General features: G+C 35.9%; 1 protein-coding gene across 3 annotated transcripts in view; it reads left to right on the top strand.

Annotated features, from left to right (window-relative positions):
* PRSS12 (serine protease 12) overlaps positions 1–19521 on the top strand; it is a 72591-nt gene that overhangs the window by 27754 nt on the left and 25316 nt on the right. For all 3 annotated transcript variants that reach the window (XM_077764721.1, XM_077764719.1, XM_077764722.1), the window contains 4 exons: positions 5158–5336; positions 7042–7183; positions 10755–10951; positions 16081–16222. In XM_077764721.1, coding sequence (XP_077620847.1) covers positions 5158–5336; positions 7042–7183; positions 10755–10951; positions 16081–16222 — 660 coding nt within the window. The remainder of the gene's footprint in view (positions 1–5157; positions 5337–7041; positions 7184–10754; positions 10952–16080; positions 16223–19521) is intronic.

Below are 19521 nucleotides of genomic sequence, written 5' to 3'. Positions count from 1 at the left end.
CGCTTAACCGACTGAGCCACCCAGGTGCTCCTCTTNAGAGAGAGAGAGAGAGAGTGTGTGTGTGTGTGTGTGAGAGAGAGAGAGAGAGAGAGAGAGAAAATGAGTGGAGGAGGGGCAGAAAGAGAGGGGGTCAGTGGATCTGAAGTGGGCTCTGTGTTGACAGCAGAGAGCCCAATGTGGGCTCGGACCCAATGTGGGCTCATGAACTATGAGATCATGACCTGAGCCGAATTGGATGCTTAACCGACTGAACCAACCAGGTACCTGCCTTTCTTCCTTCCTTTCTTTCTCTCTCTCTCTTTCTTTCTTTCTTTCTTTCTTTCTTTCTTTCTTTCTTTCTTTCTTTCTTTCTTTCTTTCTTTCTTTCAATATTTAGGTTTTTAAACCCTCTGAAGTTTACTTTTTGTTTCTGTTATGAGTTTGGGATCAAATTTTATATTCTTCCATGTTCTTTACAGTACCTAATCCTGGCTCTGTGAATTGTACCCATTGAAATTTTCTTCAGTAGATCTTTTTCTCTCCTGGATATTTCCCAGGGCAACGATGCAAGGAGGCTGTTAATCTGCCTTTCTCCAAAGCTTTCCTATCCGGCTTCCCCATGACCTGTATCAGTCATCCTGTCTTCTCCACCTGTGTTCTCCAACTTTCAGTGTTCTCTAAATCAGCTTTCATATTTGCTTTCATTAATCTCCTTCCTTTAGAGCAAGGGTCAACAAACTTTTCCTGTAAAGGGCCAGATAGTAAGTACTTTAGACTTTGCAACTACTCAACCGTGCCTTTGTAGTACAGTAGTACAAAGGTGGCCATAGACAGTAAGTTGGGAATGAGTGTGGCTTTGTTCCAAAAAACCTTATTTCTGGACAGTGAAACTTGAATTTCATATGGCCTTCCCATGTCAGAAATTATATTCTTGATTTGATTTTTCCCCAACTGTTTATAAAATGTAAAAACCACTCTTAGCTCATGGCCGTATAAAAACAGGTGGTATGCTGAATTTATTCCTCTGGTTATAGTTTGCTGATCTCTGCTCTGGAGCCACAAGCAAGGGATCAGATTCTTTGAGCCTATCCTGGACTGTCCCTGTTTAAAAAGGTGCCACGGTCTCAAGAATGCATCTCCAAGCACCTCCCTTCTTTGAACCAAACTTAGTAAATATTTTAACATATTTAAAATAATACATTTCAGTTATTCAGGCTTCCAAATTCTGGGACTAATTCACAATCAGTACATGACTTTAGGTTTTCATTTTCAGTGGGTATTACAGTGTTCCCATGTTCAGTTTCATGTGAATGTTGTATGGGGAAGGAGATCTCTACTCTGCTATGGGCAACTTAAAACATTTTAAATTTATTCACAGCCTTAGAGACTACTGTTGCAAGATCATTTGGTTATAGAATGTATTTTTCTGGGAGCATAAATGCTGACATTAGAAAAAAATATTTGTTTTGGCCACTACAATTGTTTTTGATAAAATGCCTTACGTACACTAAAACGCTTGAAATTGTTGGCCTCCGATTATCTGTGTCTCTGCCACAAGAATCCCAAGTTGAGTGGTGCAAGTCATAGCTTAATGATCTTTTGGGCCATCATCTTATGATCCTTAAAAAAAATAGCACAGATTTGTCCAATATCTTACAGGCTACAAATTACTTCCATAAATATATTCTTTTAAAATCATTTCAAAATAAATAAATAAAACATGTCTACAACCTTAAAACCAGAAAAGTTAAGATTTTCATTGATTCTACCTTCCCCACCACTCGCCTGAGTCTACCTTTGGGGAGTAGGGAGAACAAACACTGCAATGTTTGTTTAAACCAAATACCAAATGGGTTTTAGATAAATTGCTTAGCGGTGAAAAATATGCTATTCATCAACCATGAAGGGGAAGCGTCTTGATAGTGCCAGAGAGGGAAAGGTACCAACATTTATTCAGTTCCTACTTTGCATCAGTTTAATTCTTATAACCCTGCAGGGAACATTTATCATCTCTATGTTCAAAAGAAGCATTTCAGGCCTGGAAGGTTTTTATAACTTCTCCGGGGCAGCTTAGCTTGGTAAAAATAGAGCTTAGATTTGAGTCTGAAGGCCTGGCTCCACATCTACTTTTCTTCCTCAAAGAGTCAACTTTGAAAGAATAAGCTTTTTGACATGATCAGTAATGTAAGAACATTTATGTGTGTCCACATTACACTCTCCTGTGGGCACATAGACACACATTGAAACAACTGAAAACTTCATTAAAAAATTCTATTAATTGAGCCTTTGTTCCTTTTTCACAGAGTAGAAATGGATTTTTGTTCTGATGTATGTATCCCCTAGCAAATCAAATTCACTCACAAAGTTGTATCGTTTGATAATTTCATTTGTGTTAGGATTATTTTTTTCCTTTCACCTTTGATTAGCTTTAGATATTAATCTTTAATATTCGTTGGGACAGTCTTCTCAGAGGCCACTGTATGACAAATATCAGATAGTGATACAAGTGTCAGAATTCTAAATTTAAAAATTTTAACTTCACCAAAATATGCTGCATAAGCTACTTATTTTTCATTTCCTCCAGCTTTCTTCATACCTCCTCCTATAATCATTACTTTATCCTTCCCCTTGAAGACTCTCTGAATATTAAACAGGAAGTGGGTCAAGTGATAATGGAACAAGTATTTGCTTTAATAGTATTTAAAGGGTTTAACTTTCAGATTTTATTTATTTATTTATTTAAAATTCATTTATTTATTTTGAGAGAGCGAGCATGAGCAGGAGAGGGGCAGAGAGAGGTGAGAGAAAATCCCATGCAGGCTCTGCACTGTCAGAGTGGAGCCCAATGTGGGGCTTGATCTCACAAATCATAAGATCACGACCTGAGCAGAAACCAAGAGTTGGACACTTAATGAACTGAACCACCTACACACCCCTGGGGTTTGTTTTATACTCATGTTCCCTAAAAGAAACGTCTGTAGTATCTAGTAAAATTAGTCAAATAAGCTCTTTTTTAACCATGAAGTTGATTATCTAAGAATTGCCATTGCTGGGGTATTATACTCATTTAGCAAACCTTTTTTCCCTTCAATATATTTTGGTTGTAAATTCTCAAGATAGTTATAATGCTATGATAAAAGGGAAACTCAAATAATTGGGAATAATCAGAACTATCAATGCTCTACTCTAAAAATTAAAAGGCTAAAAGGGGTTGAAATTGCAATATCTGAAGTTATTAACCATTTTGACAATCAATCATGATCATATTCACTGAAATGTGACATTCTAGAATGTGGTATCACTTTGAATTGTGTGAGAAGTAAATTTAATACAAATACATTTGAGTGAAGAGATTTTTTTTACTCTTTATTTATTTATTCATTTTACAAATAGTTTATTGTCAAGTTGGTTTCCATACAACACCCAGTGCTCATCCCCACAAGTGCCCCCCTCCGTGCCCATCATCCCCCCCACACACACACCCATCAGTCCTCAGTTTGTTCTCAGCATTCAAGAGTCTCTCATGTTTTGCCTCTCTCCTCCTCCCCCACTATTTCCCCCCTTCTTCTTCCCCATGATCCTCCATTAAGTTCCTCCTAATCCTCTTGTATGTGCAAATATGGTATTTGTCCTTCTCTGCCTGACTTATTGAGTGAAGAGATGTTTTAGTTAGAAACATGTTTGGCTGTGAGTAACAGAGAACTGGAAATAACAGTGGCTTAAACAAGATAAGAGTTTATTTCTCTCTCAAGAGACCAGAGGTAGCCAGCTCAAGGCTAATATGGTGGTTCCACAATCATCAGGGCCCAGGCTCTTTCTTGCTTATAGTTCTGTCATTCTTTTTTTTTTTTAATGCTTTATTCATTTTTGAGAGGGAGATAGAGACAGCATGAGCAGGGGAGGGTCAGAGAGAGAGGGAGACACAGAATCTGAAGCAGGCTTCAGGCTCTGAGCTGGCAGTCAGCACAGAGCCTGACGCAGGGCTCGAACCCATGAACCGTGAGATCATGACCTGAGCCAAAGTCAGATGCTTAACTGACTGAGCCACCCAGGCGTCCCTAATTCTGTCATTCTTAACATGGAGCTTCATGGATCAATATGGCTTCTCAAGCTCTAAACATCACCTCTGCCTTGCAGTCAGCAGGAAGGGGAGAGTGGAACAAGAATACTTCCTGGAAATGATACAGGACAACATTTCTACCTAAATATCATTGGTCAGAACTTAGTCATCTAAAATGGGTACAGAGCCTTAGTTTGGGATGATTAAGGAGTTCTGGAGATGGGTGGCAATAGTGGTCATAGTTGCACAAGAATGAGAATGTGCTTAGTACACTTAAAAATGGTTAAAATGGTAAATGTTATGCTATGTATATTTAAAAACAGCCATCTGGAGGAAGAGGCTGGGGAGTGTGGTCTTTACTCAGGATAGCTATTGCCCTCCTAAAAATCTGTGGTTCCATTTCTAATGAAGAAAAGGAGAGTAAATATTGGGGGATAACTAGCAGTCTAAAACATTTGTGATGGCTGGGTGCCTGGCTGGCTCAGTCGCTTAAGTATCTGACTTCGGCTCAGGTCATGATCTCATAGCTCCTGAGTTCAAGCTCCATGTCGGGCTCTGTGCTGACAGCTCAGAGCCTGGAGCCTGCTTCTGATTCTGTGTCTCCCTCTCTCTTTGCCCCTTCCCCTCTCACGCTCTGTCTCCCTGTCTCTCTAAAAAATAAACAAACATTAAAAAAATTTTTAAACATTTGGGGTGCCTGGGTGGTTCAGTCGGCTAAGAGTCTGACTTCGGCTCAGGTCATGATCTCACTGTGGGTTTGAGCCCCGCGTTGGGCTCTGTGCTGACAGCTAGCTCAGAGCCTGGAGCCTGTTTCAGATTCTGTATCTCCCTTTCTCTCTGACCCTCACCTGCTCATGCTGTTTCTGTCTCTCTCTCAGAAATAAATAAAAACATTAAAAAACATTTTTTAAAAAAATTTAAAACATTTGTAATGGCCAAAAATATAAAGAGCAACAAACAAGGGAACAAGAAAGAAATACAGCTAGTCATGTGTTACCTATGGGAGTGAATTGGTAAGGGCAAGTATGGATTAATCATAATTATGCTTTTACTGGGGTAAAAGAAATTACATCAGACTAACTTTTAATGTCTAATCCAGAATTCTTATGTTTGTTCAGTGGCATTGCCAAAGCATGGAACCAGGCATACTTTGGGGAAGGCTCTGGTCCTATAATGTTGGATGAGGTTCGCTGTACTGGGAATGAGCTTTCTATTGAGCAATGTCCAAAGAGTTCCTGGGGAGAGCATAACTGTGACCATAGAGAAGATGCTGGAGTATCCTGTACCCCTCTGACAGGTAAGAACTTCACCCCATTAATCTACCAACTCTTGCCCCCACCATCATCTGGACTTACTTTTTCTTCTCTTCAATTTAAGATAATATAAATGAGCATGCAAATGAATTCTACAAATAAAGCTAAAAAAAAAAAAAACCCAAACCCAAATGAACATAAATTGTGTATTAAAATGGTATGTTCTTATTCATAAATATTTCTGAATTTGTCAAACTAAGGCTATACAGTCCTAAAAATAGAATTTAGTTGCAGTTTATAATCAAATCCAATGAGCAAAATCAGTGTACAATGATAAATTTCACATATTAGGTATATATTTAGTTCATTTATCTATTGCCTTGTCTCGATTCAGAATATGTTCATAACTGGTGAAACCATATGGGATGGTCGGTTAAAGCACAATAGGTGAATGAACCAACTTAATTTGCCTGTGGTCAATTCTCTGACTGTTCCAAATTGTAGCACACTGGTCATGATATGTCATGTGTTATAAAAAGCGCGTGTCTGAGGACAAATTAGTGTGTTTGCATATGTATTTACATGTTTTGTGGGAAGAAGGAGGAAAAGGACAGACAAGAACTTGGTTCATCACAAATCCATTGTTTATATGGTAAAAAGAAGTACAGAAAAAAAATGGGGAGTTTTAAACTTTCTTTAAAAAATGAAAATAAAAACTTCAGGGTCCCATGAAATGCTGAAGTTATACATGCCATTGTTTTTATTAGCAGAATAACATGTTTATATACAATAGAAATATAAAATTTATACCAGATTTTAAACCAGAGCACATTCTCTTCTTGGGTCCTCCATTTCCTCCTCTTTCAAATGAGTGTAATCTTGTAGTGTTACTGTGATGGTCAAATGAGGTAAAATGTGTAGCAGCATTTTACAGACTGTCAAATGTTATATTAATAAAGTGATTGTGTTGCTAAGAGACCATTTACTTTACAGATCCCAGAGATTCATGAAAAGTATCACCTTTACCCAGGATTATTTATATGTTTCATTTGGGGATGTTTGGATTTTTTTGCATGGATGTGGCTTTTAAATCTGCTTTTCGGGGGATAAATGTATTGTATTATATATCTGCTTAGCAGCTCTTAACAGGGTTTTCTGGGAATTATTCATTGAACTTGTAAGCTTCAAATTCAGATCTGTATTATCAATAAAAGAACACAAATGAGACATATATGCCAGTTTTTATAATTTATGAATGCCTAAGGAATAATAAATGCATTGACATGATAACCACACTTTAACCAGAATAGCTTTTTCTGTCTTCATATTTCAATATTTTTCTTCATTTGCAGTTAAAATTTTGAACCATTTCCAAGTTGCTATGTTTTCTTATTTTTTAAATGACTAATTTTCTCATACTTATGGAGATTGAAGCTATAGGAAATTTTCCAAATATTATTTAATCTGGGGAAATCTAAATAACTGTTTTGGAATTGTATCAGAGTATATTTTTCTTCTCAGCAATTAGGAGTGCAAATAAGGAGAAAAGAATATTTTGTTAGGACAATATGTGTTTGTCATACTTCAGAAACAATCCAGTGACAGATTGTTGAGCACAGTCTTGAAATAAGTTTAACAAAAGACCGAGAGAGAGACCTGAATAGATGATAATTTTAGTGAAATTAAAATGTTGTTCTATCTTTTTTGCTAATTGATTTGCTCAGTCTCTGTGTCTCCTTCTTACCACAGATGGGGTCATCAGACTTGGAGGTGGTAAAGGCAGCCACGAGGGTCGGCTGGAGGTGTATTACAGGGGACGGTGGGGGACTGTCTGCGATGATGGCTGGACTGAGCTGAATACATATGTGGTTTGCCGACAACTGGGATTTAAGTAAGTTCCATTGATATGATGCAGTTGAATGCAAGTTATATCTTTTAAATTACCATTTTGCAACCCTTACTTATAATTTCTATAATACTAACAGTACATGTTCTCTATCATCTGTCTACCTACCTACCTACCTATCTATTCACCTATCTATATATGAAGTACCAAAAAAACAAAAGCAAAAACAAAAACAATAAAACAAATAACATTTTCTTTGATGACAAATAACCATGTCTTGTTTTTGTCTCATTACCTTTCATGTTACCACCCCTCTTCTTGAGTAATTGATTGGAGCCATGGGTGACTTTTAGGTTTTCTTTGTGTCCATTCAAATAAGACTGTATTCTTTGAATGCTCAACTTTCTTCTGACATATCACTGCTGTTAGATGTTCTTAGTTCTGACATCATTGTGTCTAAAATTGCAGGCAAGTCCAGTGTCAAATTCTTTGGTATTACATTTTCCCCTTTCTTAAATGTGATGACAATTGTCACTTTTATTTGAGAAAAATGGCCTTCTTGTCATGAGATGACCTTTAGAACTCACCCTTGACCTTGCTCTCTTTAAAGCTAGTATCACACTTTGGGCAATATATTTCATGTCACACACATAATGCATTCCAGAGTAAAGACTTCAGTTGGTTGAACTAACTGCAAATGATGTCTTTTAGCTAATATTTAAATGAAGCCTATGAATGCCAATTCTTGTTTTTCAACTTTCTGGGTCATACTTGAATTAATTGTCTCAGGCTTGAAAAAATTGGCAAAATTATTTCATACTTGAGACAGAGCTAATTGCAAATACTCATTAAACCTTAAAAATACACTTTTATCCAAGCTAGATATGATCATGTTTAAACATATTTTTTAAATTTGTAAAAGTAATATAAAATATTAGAGTTTGCAAAATAAAAATTAAAAACTACCCCTAATTTTTCCATTCTTAAACCATTATTATTATAATTTGTATTTATAATTTTGTAACAGCTCTAATAGTAAGTACATGCTTTTTCTATCCACATTTCTTACCTTTATGTTACTATAGTCATGATGTTTATTGATAACATTATGTCCATTGAATATTCATGCCATAATTTACTTAATATTTAGGTTAGTTTATTTTTTCCTGTTATAACTAATGATATCATGAAGATATAAATACATAGTATTGCCCAATATTTTGAATTTTCATGGACAGTGCAGTTATAAATTTTGGGTTGAGGGGTATGGCATAACAGCCAAATACATATTAATGTTTAATTTGTAAGAATTATTTAATAAAATACTATTTCATCTTTAAGTGAATGTTAGATCTGAGAACTGCATTCCATTTTCACAGATTTAGAAAGATTCATTTTCATAGTTACTATTTTCATATTTTTCTTTATTAATAAAAACAAAGTGAGACTTAGATTTTCTATTTTATTAATTTTGTTTTACAAATATATTCAAGTTTTCTTATACAGAGTTATCAGAACTTAATGGTTCTCAAGTATTCTCACTAATATTTGTTAAAAGTTCTAAAAGATTATGTTAAAAGGTTGAATAGGCATGTACCACATTTACTTTTTGGTTTACAGGAGAATTTCTAAAACGGAATGCCATTTTATATATATTTTTTTTAATGTTTTATTTATTTCTAGGAGAGAGAGAGAGACAGCGTGAGCAGGGGAGGGTCAGAGAGAGAGGGAGTCACAGACTGAAACAGGCTCCAGGCTCTGAGCTGGCAGTCAGCACAGAGCCCGATGCGGGGCTCGAACCCACCAACCGTGAGATCACGACCCAAGCGAAAGTCGGACGCCTAACCGACTAAGCCACCCAGGCGCTCCAAAAAATGGAATGCCATTTTAGAATAAGGAAGGGATTAACTCTGAGTTTCATTGCACAAATAAAATCCCAAAGTAAAATGACCTCTTGTTATCTGTTACATGGTTGATATGGACAGACAGTAATCAGAATGATACATTATGTGAATGTAGAAGTTGAAAGTGGTAGCAATATGAGATTTAGGATAATTTTTTTTCTGGCTCAGACTTGGTTAGTCAACAAAATAGGGGAAATTAGAATAATTAATTAAAAGTTACTCTATTTTAATCTATTAAAATGTTCATCTTCTTAGATAAATGTATTAAATATGTACAAAGGAAAATGGGAAAATTCATGCCAGAAAGATCTCTTTGTATGCTTTGTACAGAAATAATAAAAGCATTCAGTGAAGGAAGTGATTGACATAAAATTTTAAGAGTAAGAGTTTAATTATATAGACTCTTAGAACTGAAAGATACCTTAAATAGTTTTTAGCTCAGTGATTTTTGGAGATTTGGATTTTACAGAACAAAGAAAACAAAATTGGAAGGATGAATGAAAGTACAGACTGACTTAGTTACCGATTTTTTTATTTTGCAGAGTTTTCTTATTTATAATGTTTGTATTTATTATAATTTTTTGTAGTGCATTATTACAAATAATGTCAATTGGTCAATTGGAACAAATGTAATTTCTAAAAATTTTATTTTATTTTATTAAAAAATATTTTTGTAAATGTTTTATTTATTTCTAGGAGAGAGAGAGACAGCGTGAGCAGGGGAGGGTCAGAGAGAGAGGGAGTCACAGACTGAAACAGGCTCCAGGCTCTGAGCTGGCAGTCAGCACAGAGCCCGACGCGGGGCTTGAACCCATGAACTGCGAGATCATGACCTAAGCGAAAGTCGGACGCTTAACCGACTGTCACCCAGGCGCCCCTCTAAAAATTTTAAAAATCAGATTTATGTAACCTCATGAAAAGCTAAGAACGTTACCATTATTCTGATTTTTATGAGCCAAAATCCAAGCAAGTCTCATGATGGATTGGGTGTAGTGCTTGAGAAATCACTGAACTAATATACAGTTTTATTTTGGAATGGATGATACGAAAGAGGCCTAGAGAAGCTGATGAAATCAGATGAGCTCAGGTGGCTCTTCAGAGCTGAGACAAGACAACTCTTCTAGTTTTATGGTTCATGGTATTATTTCCATTGTCAGAAATTGGAGGTTTCTCTCTTGTTTTGCATTCTCTCTGGTGAGTTAAATTATAGCCAAAACAGAAGGATTAATGGGAGAAAGGTATTAATTATCCATTAGTTACCTGTTGAATCAATCAAAAATTGTTCAGATGATCAAAATGTGTGCTGAAAAAAAAATGTGTGCTGGAGTGAACACTGCTCTAAGAACTGTGTCCTTAAGATAGGAGAAAGAACTGGGGACCTGGGTGGCTCAGTTGGTTAAGCGGCCAACTTCAGCTCAGGTCATGATCTCACCCTTCGTGGGTTCGAGCTCCGCATCAGGCTCTATGCTGACAGCTCAGAGCCTGGAGCCTGCTTTGAATTCTGTGACTCCCTCTGTCTCTGTCCCTCCCCTGCTCATACTCTGTCTCTCAAAAATAAATAAATGTTAAAAAATTAAAAAAAAAAAGATAGGAGAAAGAACAAATACTTATCCTCCAGAGTCGTGATCCTTAATTAGGTTGTTTTTATGTTTTGTGGTTCCTTGATACAAAAGACAGCAGTTCCATGCACAATGTTTATTTTATTGCCACAGATATGGCAAACAAGCCTCTGCAAACCACTTTGAAGAAAGCACAGGGCCCATATGGTTGGATGATGTCAGCTGCTCTGGAAAGGAAACGAGTTTCGCTCAGTGTTCCCGGAGACAGTGGGGAAAGCATGACTGCAGCCATCGGGAAGATGTTGGTATCACCTGTTACCCTGGTGGCAATGGACAAAGACCATCACTGGGTGAGGATTGGCCACAGCTTTTGAGTGTCCATAATTCAATAGCCCACGCACCTCTATCCACGGGTCTGGCATATGAAGCATTTCTCAGCTTTGGCTTTTTTAAGTCAGTTTTCTATAATGCTCTAAATCAACTTTTGAGTCTCTCCACCAAAAATTTACTCCTAAAGTTATTGTTCTTTGTCTAGGAACTTAAGTTTCTCACTAAAACTCTTTATAGTCACATGTATCTGAAAGATTGAATAAAGAAGCTATAATGCCCATCCCCCATTCATTGGTCCCCTATTCTGATTCTCATTCACCTTGAATTCTAATGAAAAGTAGGGGACAGGATTTTAAAAAATCAGAACAAAACAGTGGTTCTCTCTCTTATGATTTATTTCTTCTTTAGTCCCAAGGCCTTGTCAGTCATTGGTTACCAGCCATTCATTGCTGTGTCCTAACTTAGATCTTTTAAATTTCTCAGTGGATTCCTATCTGGATTTCATTGGAGTAAATAGCCTATCCATCTTTTTAAGATAACCTGTTACCTGAAACCCATCAGTATCTTTTATGTTCCTCAGTTCCAAATTTCTCTAGACTTGTGGTTAGTTAAAAGGTAAGTAGCTCATCTAATAGTCTAGAAATATTTATGGATAAAGATCCTTTTGTGAACAGAGAGCAAGTACATGTCCTTGGCAGACTTAACATCTGACTGTTCTTAACATCTTAACATCTTTTGAGGACAGCAGAATAAATATGAATGGATAAGACAGAGGGAGATATTAAAAAGACTTATCAAGATACTACCATGGCTCAATTATATATCTAAACACATAATTTTTGGTGAATAGATACTAAAATAATCACAAATGGTCTTTACTTTTCACCTCAGAGTTGAATCGACCCCTTTTGTATCTTTCTGTTTTGAGACTATGAAACTTAGATCTTCACGTTATAAAATAACAAAACTTGTTGAGTCCCACAGCTTTAACTGTATTGTACATTTCAGTTTGTCAAAGCACATAGTTGATTCCTCATTGTACTCTAAACTGTGAGAACATGGTGATTCACTGCACTAATTGAGCATTATATCAAGTAAAAATAAATTTTACTCTATTCCTTACAGGCCATACTTCCAACTATACTTTTCATTTGTTCTCTCCTCTTGCCCCTTTCTTCTTCTGGAGGATTGTAATCCTCCCAGGATTATGTGATGGAAGATTATATGTGGTTGGGGTGATAGAACCTATTTGCTAAAGGGGTGCCTGGGTGACTCAGTCGGTTGAATGTCTGACTTCAGCTTAGGTCATGATCTCAGGGTTTGTGGGTTCAGGCTCTGTGCTGACAGTGCAGAGCCTGTTTTGGATTCCGTGTCTTCCTCTCTCTGCCTCTCCCTCCCTCTCCCCCTCTCAAAAATTAACATTAAAAGTGTTTTTTTAATTAAAAAAAAAAAAGAACTGTTTGCTAGAAATGGATACCCTAAGACCTAGATAGCAGGTATTTGGATCATGGAGTGATCTATTCAGGCACATTAATCATTAGTATTCCAGGGGATGAACTGCTGTAAATACTACACAAAATATCCTAATCTGAGTTATCTGAAGTCTTGTGTGGTTACATACATGCATATGGTTAGGCAACCAATCTCTTCAGTTCCCCTGAAGATCTTTATTTCTAAGATTCTAGATATAATTTTTAAAAATTTAAAAAGCTGAGGATGATAATTATTAATAAAATATGTGATCATTATTATAAGTGTCTTGAGTCTTAATTTCAGTAATACATCTATTAATTATTAATTTGTCTGAAGAACATTATGTCTGAGCTAAATATACTTTTGGAATAGAATCATATTACCATTTATCCATCCAAAGAGATCATTACTTTCCCACTTATCAAAAAGGACTGCATATTTAAAATTGAAGTTTAGTGATATACAAAACAGCATTTTAAAAACAATTGGGAGTTTTTACTGCTTGGACACTGTAATAATGAGCTGTTGAACTATTACTGTTTTCAAGTATTTAAAGGGTAACTTATGGAACTTAACTCTAATGAATGAGTGTCTTCAAAATTAATGAAGTGTCTTCAAAATTAATACTTATTCAGTAGACACTTTTTATATTTGGGTGTATGGCAGATGGAATGCTAAAAAGCAATATTCTAATTCAATAAAAGACATTCTAATAAAAATGTAGTTAATACGTGAATTGGGAGAAATCTGTGGAATGCTAAATATGTGGATTTCTCATTTTAATATTGCACTGATTATTTTTTTAAGTTTTATTTAAATCTCTACACCCAATATGGAACTTGAACTCATGATCCCAAAATCAAGACTCTTCTGACTTAGCTAACCAGATGCCCCAGTATTGCACCAATTTTTATATTTCAGAGTATTCTATCCTAGAGAGATTTCATCCACAGTGAGCTGGTCTCTTATCCAATTTTGCAGTATAAAATTTTGACTTTTAACTTGAGCTAAATTTTATCTTCTAGTAAAAATACTATTTTCTAAAAATAATGTATTAAATCAATGTTACAGGAAAATTAAAATAAAACATGTAGAAGTCCAAGTTTGAGGTATATAATTAAATTATATGTAATTAAAGATACCATATACCCTCAGGACTATTTAGTTTTCCCAAGCATTTTATACTTAAGATTTTTAGAAATAAAACATGTATATTATTGCTATCATAACAAAAAGAACTTAAATAGTAAGGTGGTATTGACAGAATGGCTTTTGTCATCCAGTTTTCCCTTTATGTGTTGAAAATCCAATGCCTTTGTAAAATGAGGGCTAAAGCTAGGTTCAGAAATATTGCATGCATGGTTTATAGAAAGCATGCAACTGAGGCTTTAAAAAAACTTTATCATTTTTATTTTTATGGTATATGAAAAACTGCCCATAAAATAACTAGAATGGAAGGTGGAAATTAATTCCATGTGCCGTTGTTTTCTTAATTTTGGACCTAACATCCCAAAATGTAAAAATTAAGAACTTTAAGAAAAAAACTTCACCTTTTTGGATTTTTTTTCTTTGAGAATCACTTTTCTACCTTATTCCTTTTACAAAAAACTCCAAACTTTCAGATGCTTTAATAAGAAATGTAATGTTTCAAATATACTGTTTTGTGACATGGCTAAAACCCCAACATAAGCCGTGCATAGGGTAGGCACTCCATAAACATTTGTTGATGCCAAATAAATTCTACTATGATGCCCATCCCATGAAGTGAGTAATGATGGGGACAGAAACTAAAGAGCCAAGAATTTTGGGGGTGACAAAGGATAGTGAAGTAAAAATGAATCAGAAGAATCAAAGTAGGATATGTCCATCTTGCCAACAGTATTTTCCATCAGTAAACAAATGCCAATCTAGCAATGTTGTATGTTGGTTGAAAGAGAAATGATATTTTGTTCATTAGCTGCTTTCTTCACCTCTTAAGTTTTGATCATTTCCACATGCTTCATGGTATTCCCTAAATCCTTACCAGTAAATCTTTGGGGCCCTGAAGCTGGAGACCCTTCTAGTAACTAGGTAATCTAAAGTGTATTGGGTTGCTTGGGCTGCTGTAACAAAGTACCACACAGTGGATGGCTTAAACAACAGGTATGTGTTTGTTGTCTCACATTTCTGGGGTCCAAAATCAAGGTGTCATCAGGATTGGTTTCTTCCCAGGGCTAAGAGGGAAGACTGTGTTCCAGGTCACTCTCCTTGTCTTACAGATGGCCGCCTTCTCCCTGTGCCTCCTCACAGAGTCTCCCCTCTGTGTATCTGACTGTCCAAATCTGCCCTTTTTATAAGGACATCAGTCATGCTGGATTAGGGCCCACCATGATGACTTCACAGTTCAACCCATAACAGTCTGCAAGGTGCAGTGAGGGCACTTTCAATTAAATAGCACCATATGTATGGGTGTCGATAGAGATGTATGAAATTCTTTAAATCACTTCATTTACATAACTTAGATAAACCTCAGTTTGCCAGAGGTCAGTTTCTCAACTTTAAAAAAAATGGAATTACTTTACTTATTTTAAATTTTTATTATTTTTATTTTCTAGCTGCAGCATTTTTTTAAAAAAATTGAGGCATAATGGGCATATTATATTAGTGTCAGGCAGAAAACATAATGATTCGATATTTGCATACATTTGTGAAATGATCGCCCGAAGTCTAATTAACACTTGTCACCTTACATTGTTACAAAAAAATGTTCCTGTGTTGAGAATTAAGGTCTACTCTCAGCAACTTTCAAATATGAAATACGGTATTGTTAAGTATATTCACCATGCTGACATAACATTTCCCTTCAATTTTAGTTATCTTAGTAAGTTTTATGATTTAAGCCCTTCCTTTGAAAGCAATAGTAAATGGGAAGGCTAAGGTGAAAATTGTTCTTGTTAGCTGCCTTTCTTTTTTTCTCCCCACACATTCAGGTTACCCATGCATGCCAAGGGCATATATATTTATACCTTCTTAAATATTTCAGCTTTGGAGTACAAATTTCTAGCTGTGTTCAAGGATAAATGACCAGACATGCAACAAAAACAACTCTAAGGAAATATATTTTACTATTTAGAAGGTAGTGGTAATAATAAGAGACTCTTAATGATAGAGAGCAAACTGACTGTTACTGGAGGACAGGTGGGCAGGGGCATGGCTAAATGGGTGATGGGCATTAAGGAGGGCACTTGTGATGAACACTGGGTGTTAATGTGTAAGTGATAAATCACTAAATTCTACTCCTTAAACCAATACTACACTATATGTTAACTAACTTGAATCTAAATTTAAAAAAAAAAGAAGTTAGTGGTAATAAAACGATTCACAATTTACAGTGCTAATTATTCATTCGTTCATTCATTCATTCTACAAACAGCTACAGCCTGTCCTCTATGGCACTGTTCCAAGTGCTGGGAATTCATAGTTGAGCAAATGAGTACTCTGACCCCAAGACTTCAAAAGATATTGCAAAAGTGGATACAGTTTTTTATTAATATTTCTTCTCTCTCATTCATTCTCTTGTATTACTCCACTGATTTTAGAGTTAATTAAAAAAATGATTTGTGTTATATAAAGTCTCTCATACTTTGAAATCAGTTTGCTGTTTTGACTTTTCTAATACTTTTGAATCATGACTTAGGTTTTCCTATCAGACTGATGGATGGAGAAAATAAGAAAGAAGGACGAGTGGAGGTTTTCATCAATGGCCAGTGGGGAACAATTTGTGATGATGGGTGGACTGATAAGGATGCAACTGTGATCTGTCGTCAGCTAGGCTACAAGTAAGAAAAACCTTATTGTTTGGGATGGTTACTTGATGAACATTTCTGACTGTTCAGGTTTGTTCTAATGAGTTATTTCCTACCTAAAATTAAATGTCTATGAATCTATTGAAAATACTGGCAGTGTGCTGACTTCATTCAGAATTGTGAAGAGATACTAAGTAGAGTCTATCTAAAGTTTTCTGTTTACCTACAAGCCATATACACTGTCACGTAAGGAACATAGCTTTTGAAGTGCCTAGCAGGCTCAGTCTATAGAGCATGCAACTCCTGATCCTAAGGTTCTGAGTTCAAGTCCCATGTTGGGCTTAGAGCTTACTTTATTTTTTTATTTTTTAGAATTATATATATTTTACATTTTATTTCATTTTTATTTTATTTTATAGAGTGTGTGAACAGAGAAGAGAGGCAGAGAGGCAGAGGGAGATAGAGAGAGAGAGAGAGGAGAGAGAGAAGGAGTCTTAAGCAGGCTCCACACTCAGTGCAGAGCCTGATGTAGGACTCAACCCCATGACCATGGGATCATGACTTAAGCTGAAATCAAGAGTTGGACATTCAACCAACTGGGCCACCAGGCGCCCTGGGCTTGGAGCTTACTTAAAAAAATAAATGTAGTGGGGCGCCTGGGTGGCTCAGTTGGTTAAGCGTCTGACTTCGGCTCAGGTCATGATCTCGCGGTTTGTGAGTTCAAGCCCCGCGTTGGGCTCTGTACTGACAGCTCAGAGCCTGGAGCCTGTCTTCGGATTCTGTGTCTCCCTCTCTCTCTGTCCCTCTCCTGCTCACACTGTCTCTCTCTCAAAAAAAAAAGAAATTTAAAAATGTAGCTTTTATCTAATAGCAAATAGTCTAGTAACTCAACTATTCATAATACTGCTTGTGTCAGGCAGAAGTGTTAGCCTTTTCTCTATGATTTAAGTTTCAATATTGTAGCCTTTTAAGAGACTCTAGAGTTATTGAAATTGTAGTTGGCTCTCCTTATTCACAGTAGTTCCACTCTCTAAAGTCACAGTAAAACACCGCATTAGCTAATGCTGAACCATTTCTTCTAGAGTTAAGGTTGAATAAGGCAGTACTCTGCCTTCTCATTTTAGCTCTCAATCTTGCAAACAATTGAGAATTTTGTGGTCTGTTACTACCTTTTTTTGCATTTTTATGCTTTTTTGGTTAATCATTTCACTGTTGAAAATGCCCCGTACTCAGTGCTGAAGTACTATCTAGCATTCCTAAAAGCAGGAAGGCTGTGATTGTGATGTGCCAAATGGAGAATATACAGGTTTCACTGAAGCATGAGTTATAGTGCAATAAACATGTCGCTAAGTAGACTGGGAAAAGGACAGTTGTTTCAGTTTGAAAGCTGCAATAAATAGGCAGATTATCTTCTTGTGATGCCTCAGCTGGGCAATGCACATTTTTTGAGACTTTGTGCCTGTCTGCAAATGACTGTGAAAGCACTATGAGTATTGATTTGGCAGCTACAAATATATGTAGCATGTTACAGTTCAGAGGATATGAAATTGAAATGAATATTGAAATTGAATTGATGAGCTCATAATAGATTACTAATATTGGTTTGGATCTTTAATTATACATCTATACATATCTTAAATATTGATAAATTTAACTGGTTATTCCTATGCAGAATACATTTTTATTTCTAAAAGTATTTCTAATTTAATAAAAATTCAAATGCTTTTTCTAAATTTTTAATTCAAAGTGTTTTTTGGTTACCCAGAAACTTCAATTTACTACTTAGTTTTGGACCTAGTTGCAATTCCAATTGTCTTATGGTAAATGGGTCCATTATTTGTGATCTAGATTTTCAGTGTTCAAATTGGTATATAACACAGATTTTCAGCTTTCCATATATGAGAGAGTAGAAGGAAGTTAGGGACAGTTCACGTTAGATGCCTCGGTGAACTTTGTCAATGATTTGTTTCCTTTGCTAACTACATTTCTAACACTCCTTCTTTTATTTGAAAAAAAAATATTTTTCTTACATTGAATTCACAGTGAATTTATCCAAAATCAGCCATTAAAGTACAGTAAAACCTTGGTTTGTGAGCATAATTTGTTCCGGAAACATGCTTGTAATCCAAACACTTGTGTATCAGAGTGTATTTCCCCATAAGAAATAATAGAAACTCAGATGATTTGTTCCACAATCCAAAAATACTCATATAAAAATGATTACGATACTGTAATATAATACAAAATAATTAAGAAACTATAAAATGTAAAGAAAAATAAACAAATTAACCTGCACTTACCTTTGAAAACCTTTGTGGCTGGTGTGAAGGAGAAAAGAGAGAGGATTATTGTGTAGGATAACTTTCACTATCACTAACTGCTATCTATTGGCTCAATGGAATTTTTTTTCTTTTCCTGCAACTTTAACAAGGAACCTGTCCAATGACCTAGAATGAAGCAAAGCATTCCGAAGCTTACTCATGTATGGAAAAGGAAAGGACTGTCCATAGGTGCTTTGAAGTGACAAAAAATATACTAGTGCCAGTTGTGAGCACCTTCCAATGTTCTGAAAAATCACTGATTTCTGCCAAACACTGTAGCCTGAGACCAAGCATACGAGCATGGGAGATGATCACCCACCCTGCAGAGAGAAAGAGAGAGAGGAACCATTGGCTCAGTCATAATCATGTGACATTTGGTGTCCCATACTTCTCATGTTGCAAAACATCGTTCATTTATCAAGTTAAAATTTATTAGAAATGTTAGCTCATCTTGGGGAACATTTGCAGGATAAGTTACTTGCAATCCAAGGTTTTACTGTATATTGCTGTTTGAGACTGGTTAGTTGGCCAACTTTTATTTTTCATTAGAATAATCCAGGAAACCTAGTGTTATCTTTGGAAATAGGAAGGGAAAGATCAAATTTGATCCTTGAATTGTATGTCCAAGTCAAGTTTAATGAGAGGAGACGTTCATAAGCATATCCATCAATGCATTTTCACTTTAAATTCTTTCTACATTTTTCATTGCTTTTAACTTATCAGTTAGTCCATTTTACATTTAACTTGAAGTTTATTTATTTTGAGAGAGAGAGAGCAGAAACGAGTGACAGAGAAAGAGAGAGAGAGAGAGAGAGAATCCCAAGCAGGCTTCGCATTGTCAGCTCAGAGCCTGATGCAGGGCTTGATCTCATGACATTACAGTGACTTTACAGATCATGACCTGAGCTGAAATCAAGAGTTGGATGCTTAACTGACTGAGCCATCCTGGTGCCCCTTTGCATTTAACTTAAATGGTGAACTTAGGTAAGAAATAATATAGATTAAGTGAAC

The sequence above is a fragment of the Crocuta crocuta genome, unplaced genomic scaffold (genome assembly GCF_008692635.1).
Source record: "Crocuta crocuta isolate KB4526 unplaced genomic scaffold, BGI_CrCroc_1.0 scaffold708, whole genome shotgun sequence".
NCBI classification, from domain to species: Eukaryota; Metazoa; Chordata; class Mammalia; order Carnivora; family Hyaenidae; genus Crocuta; species Crocuta crocuta.
The sequence above is the reverse complement of the archived record's forward strand: the minus strand, read 5'-3'. Positions and strand labels throughout refer to the sequence as shown.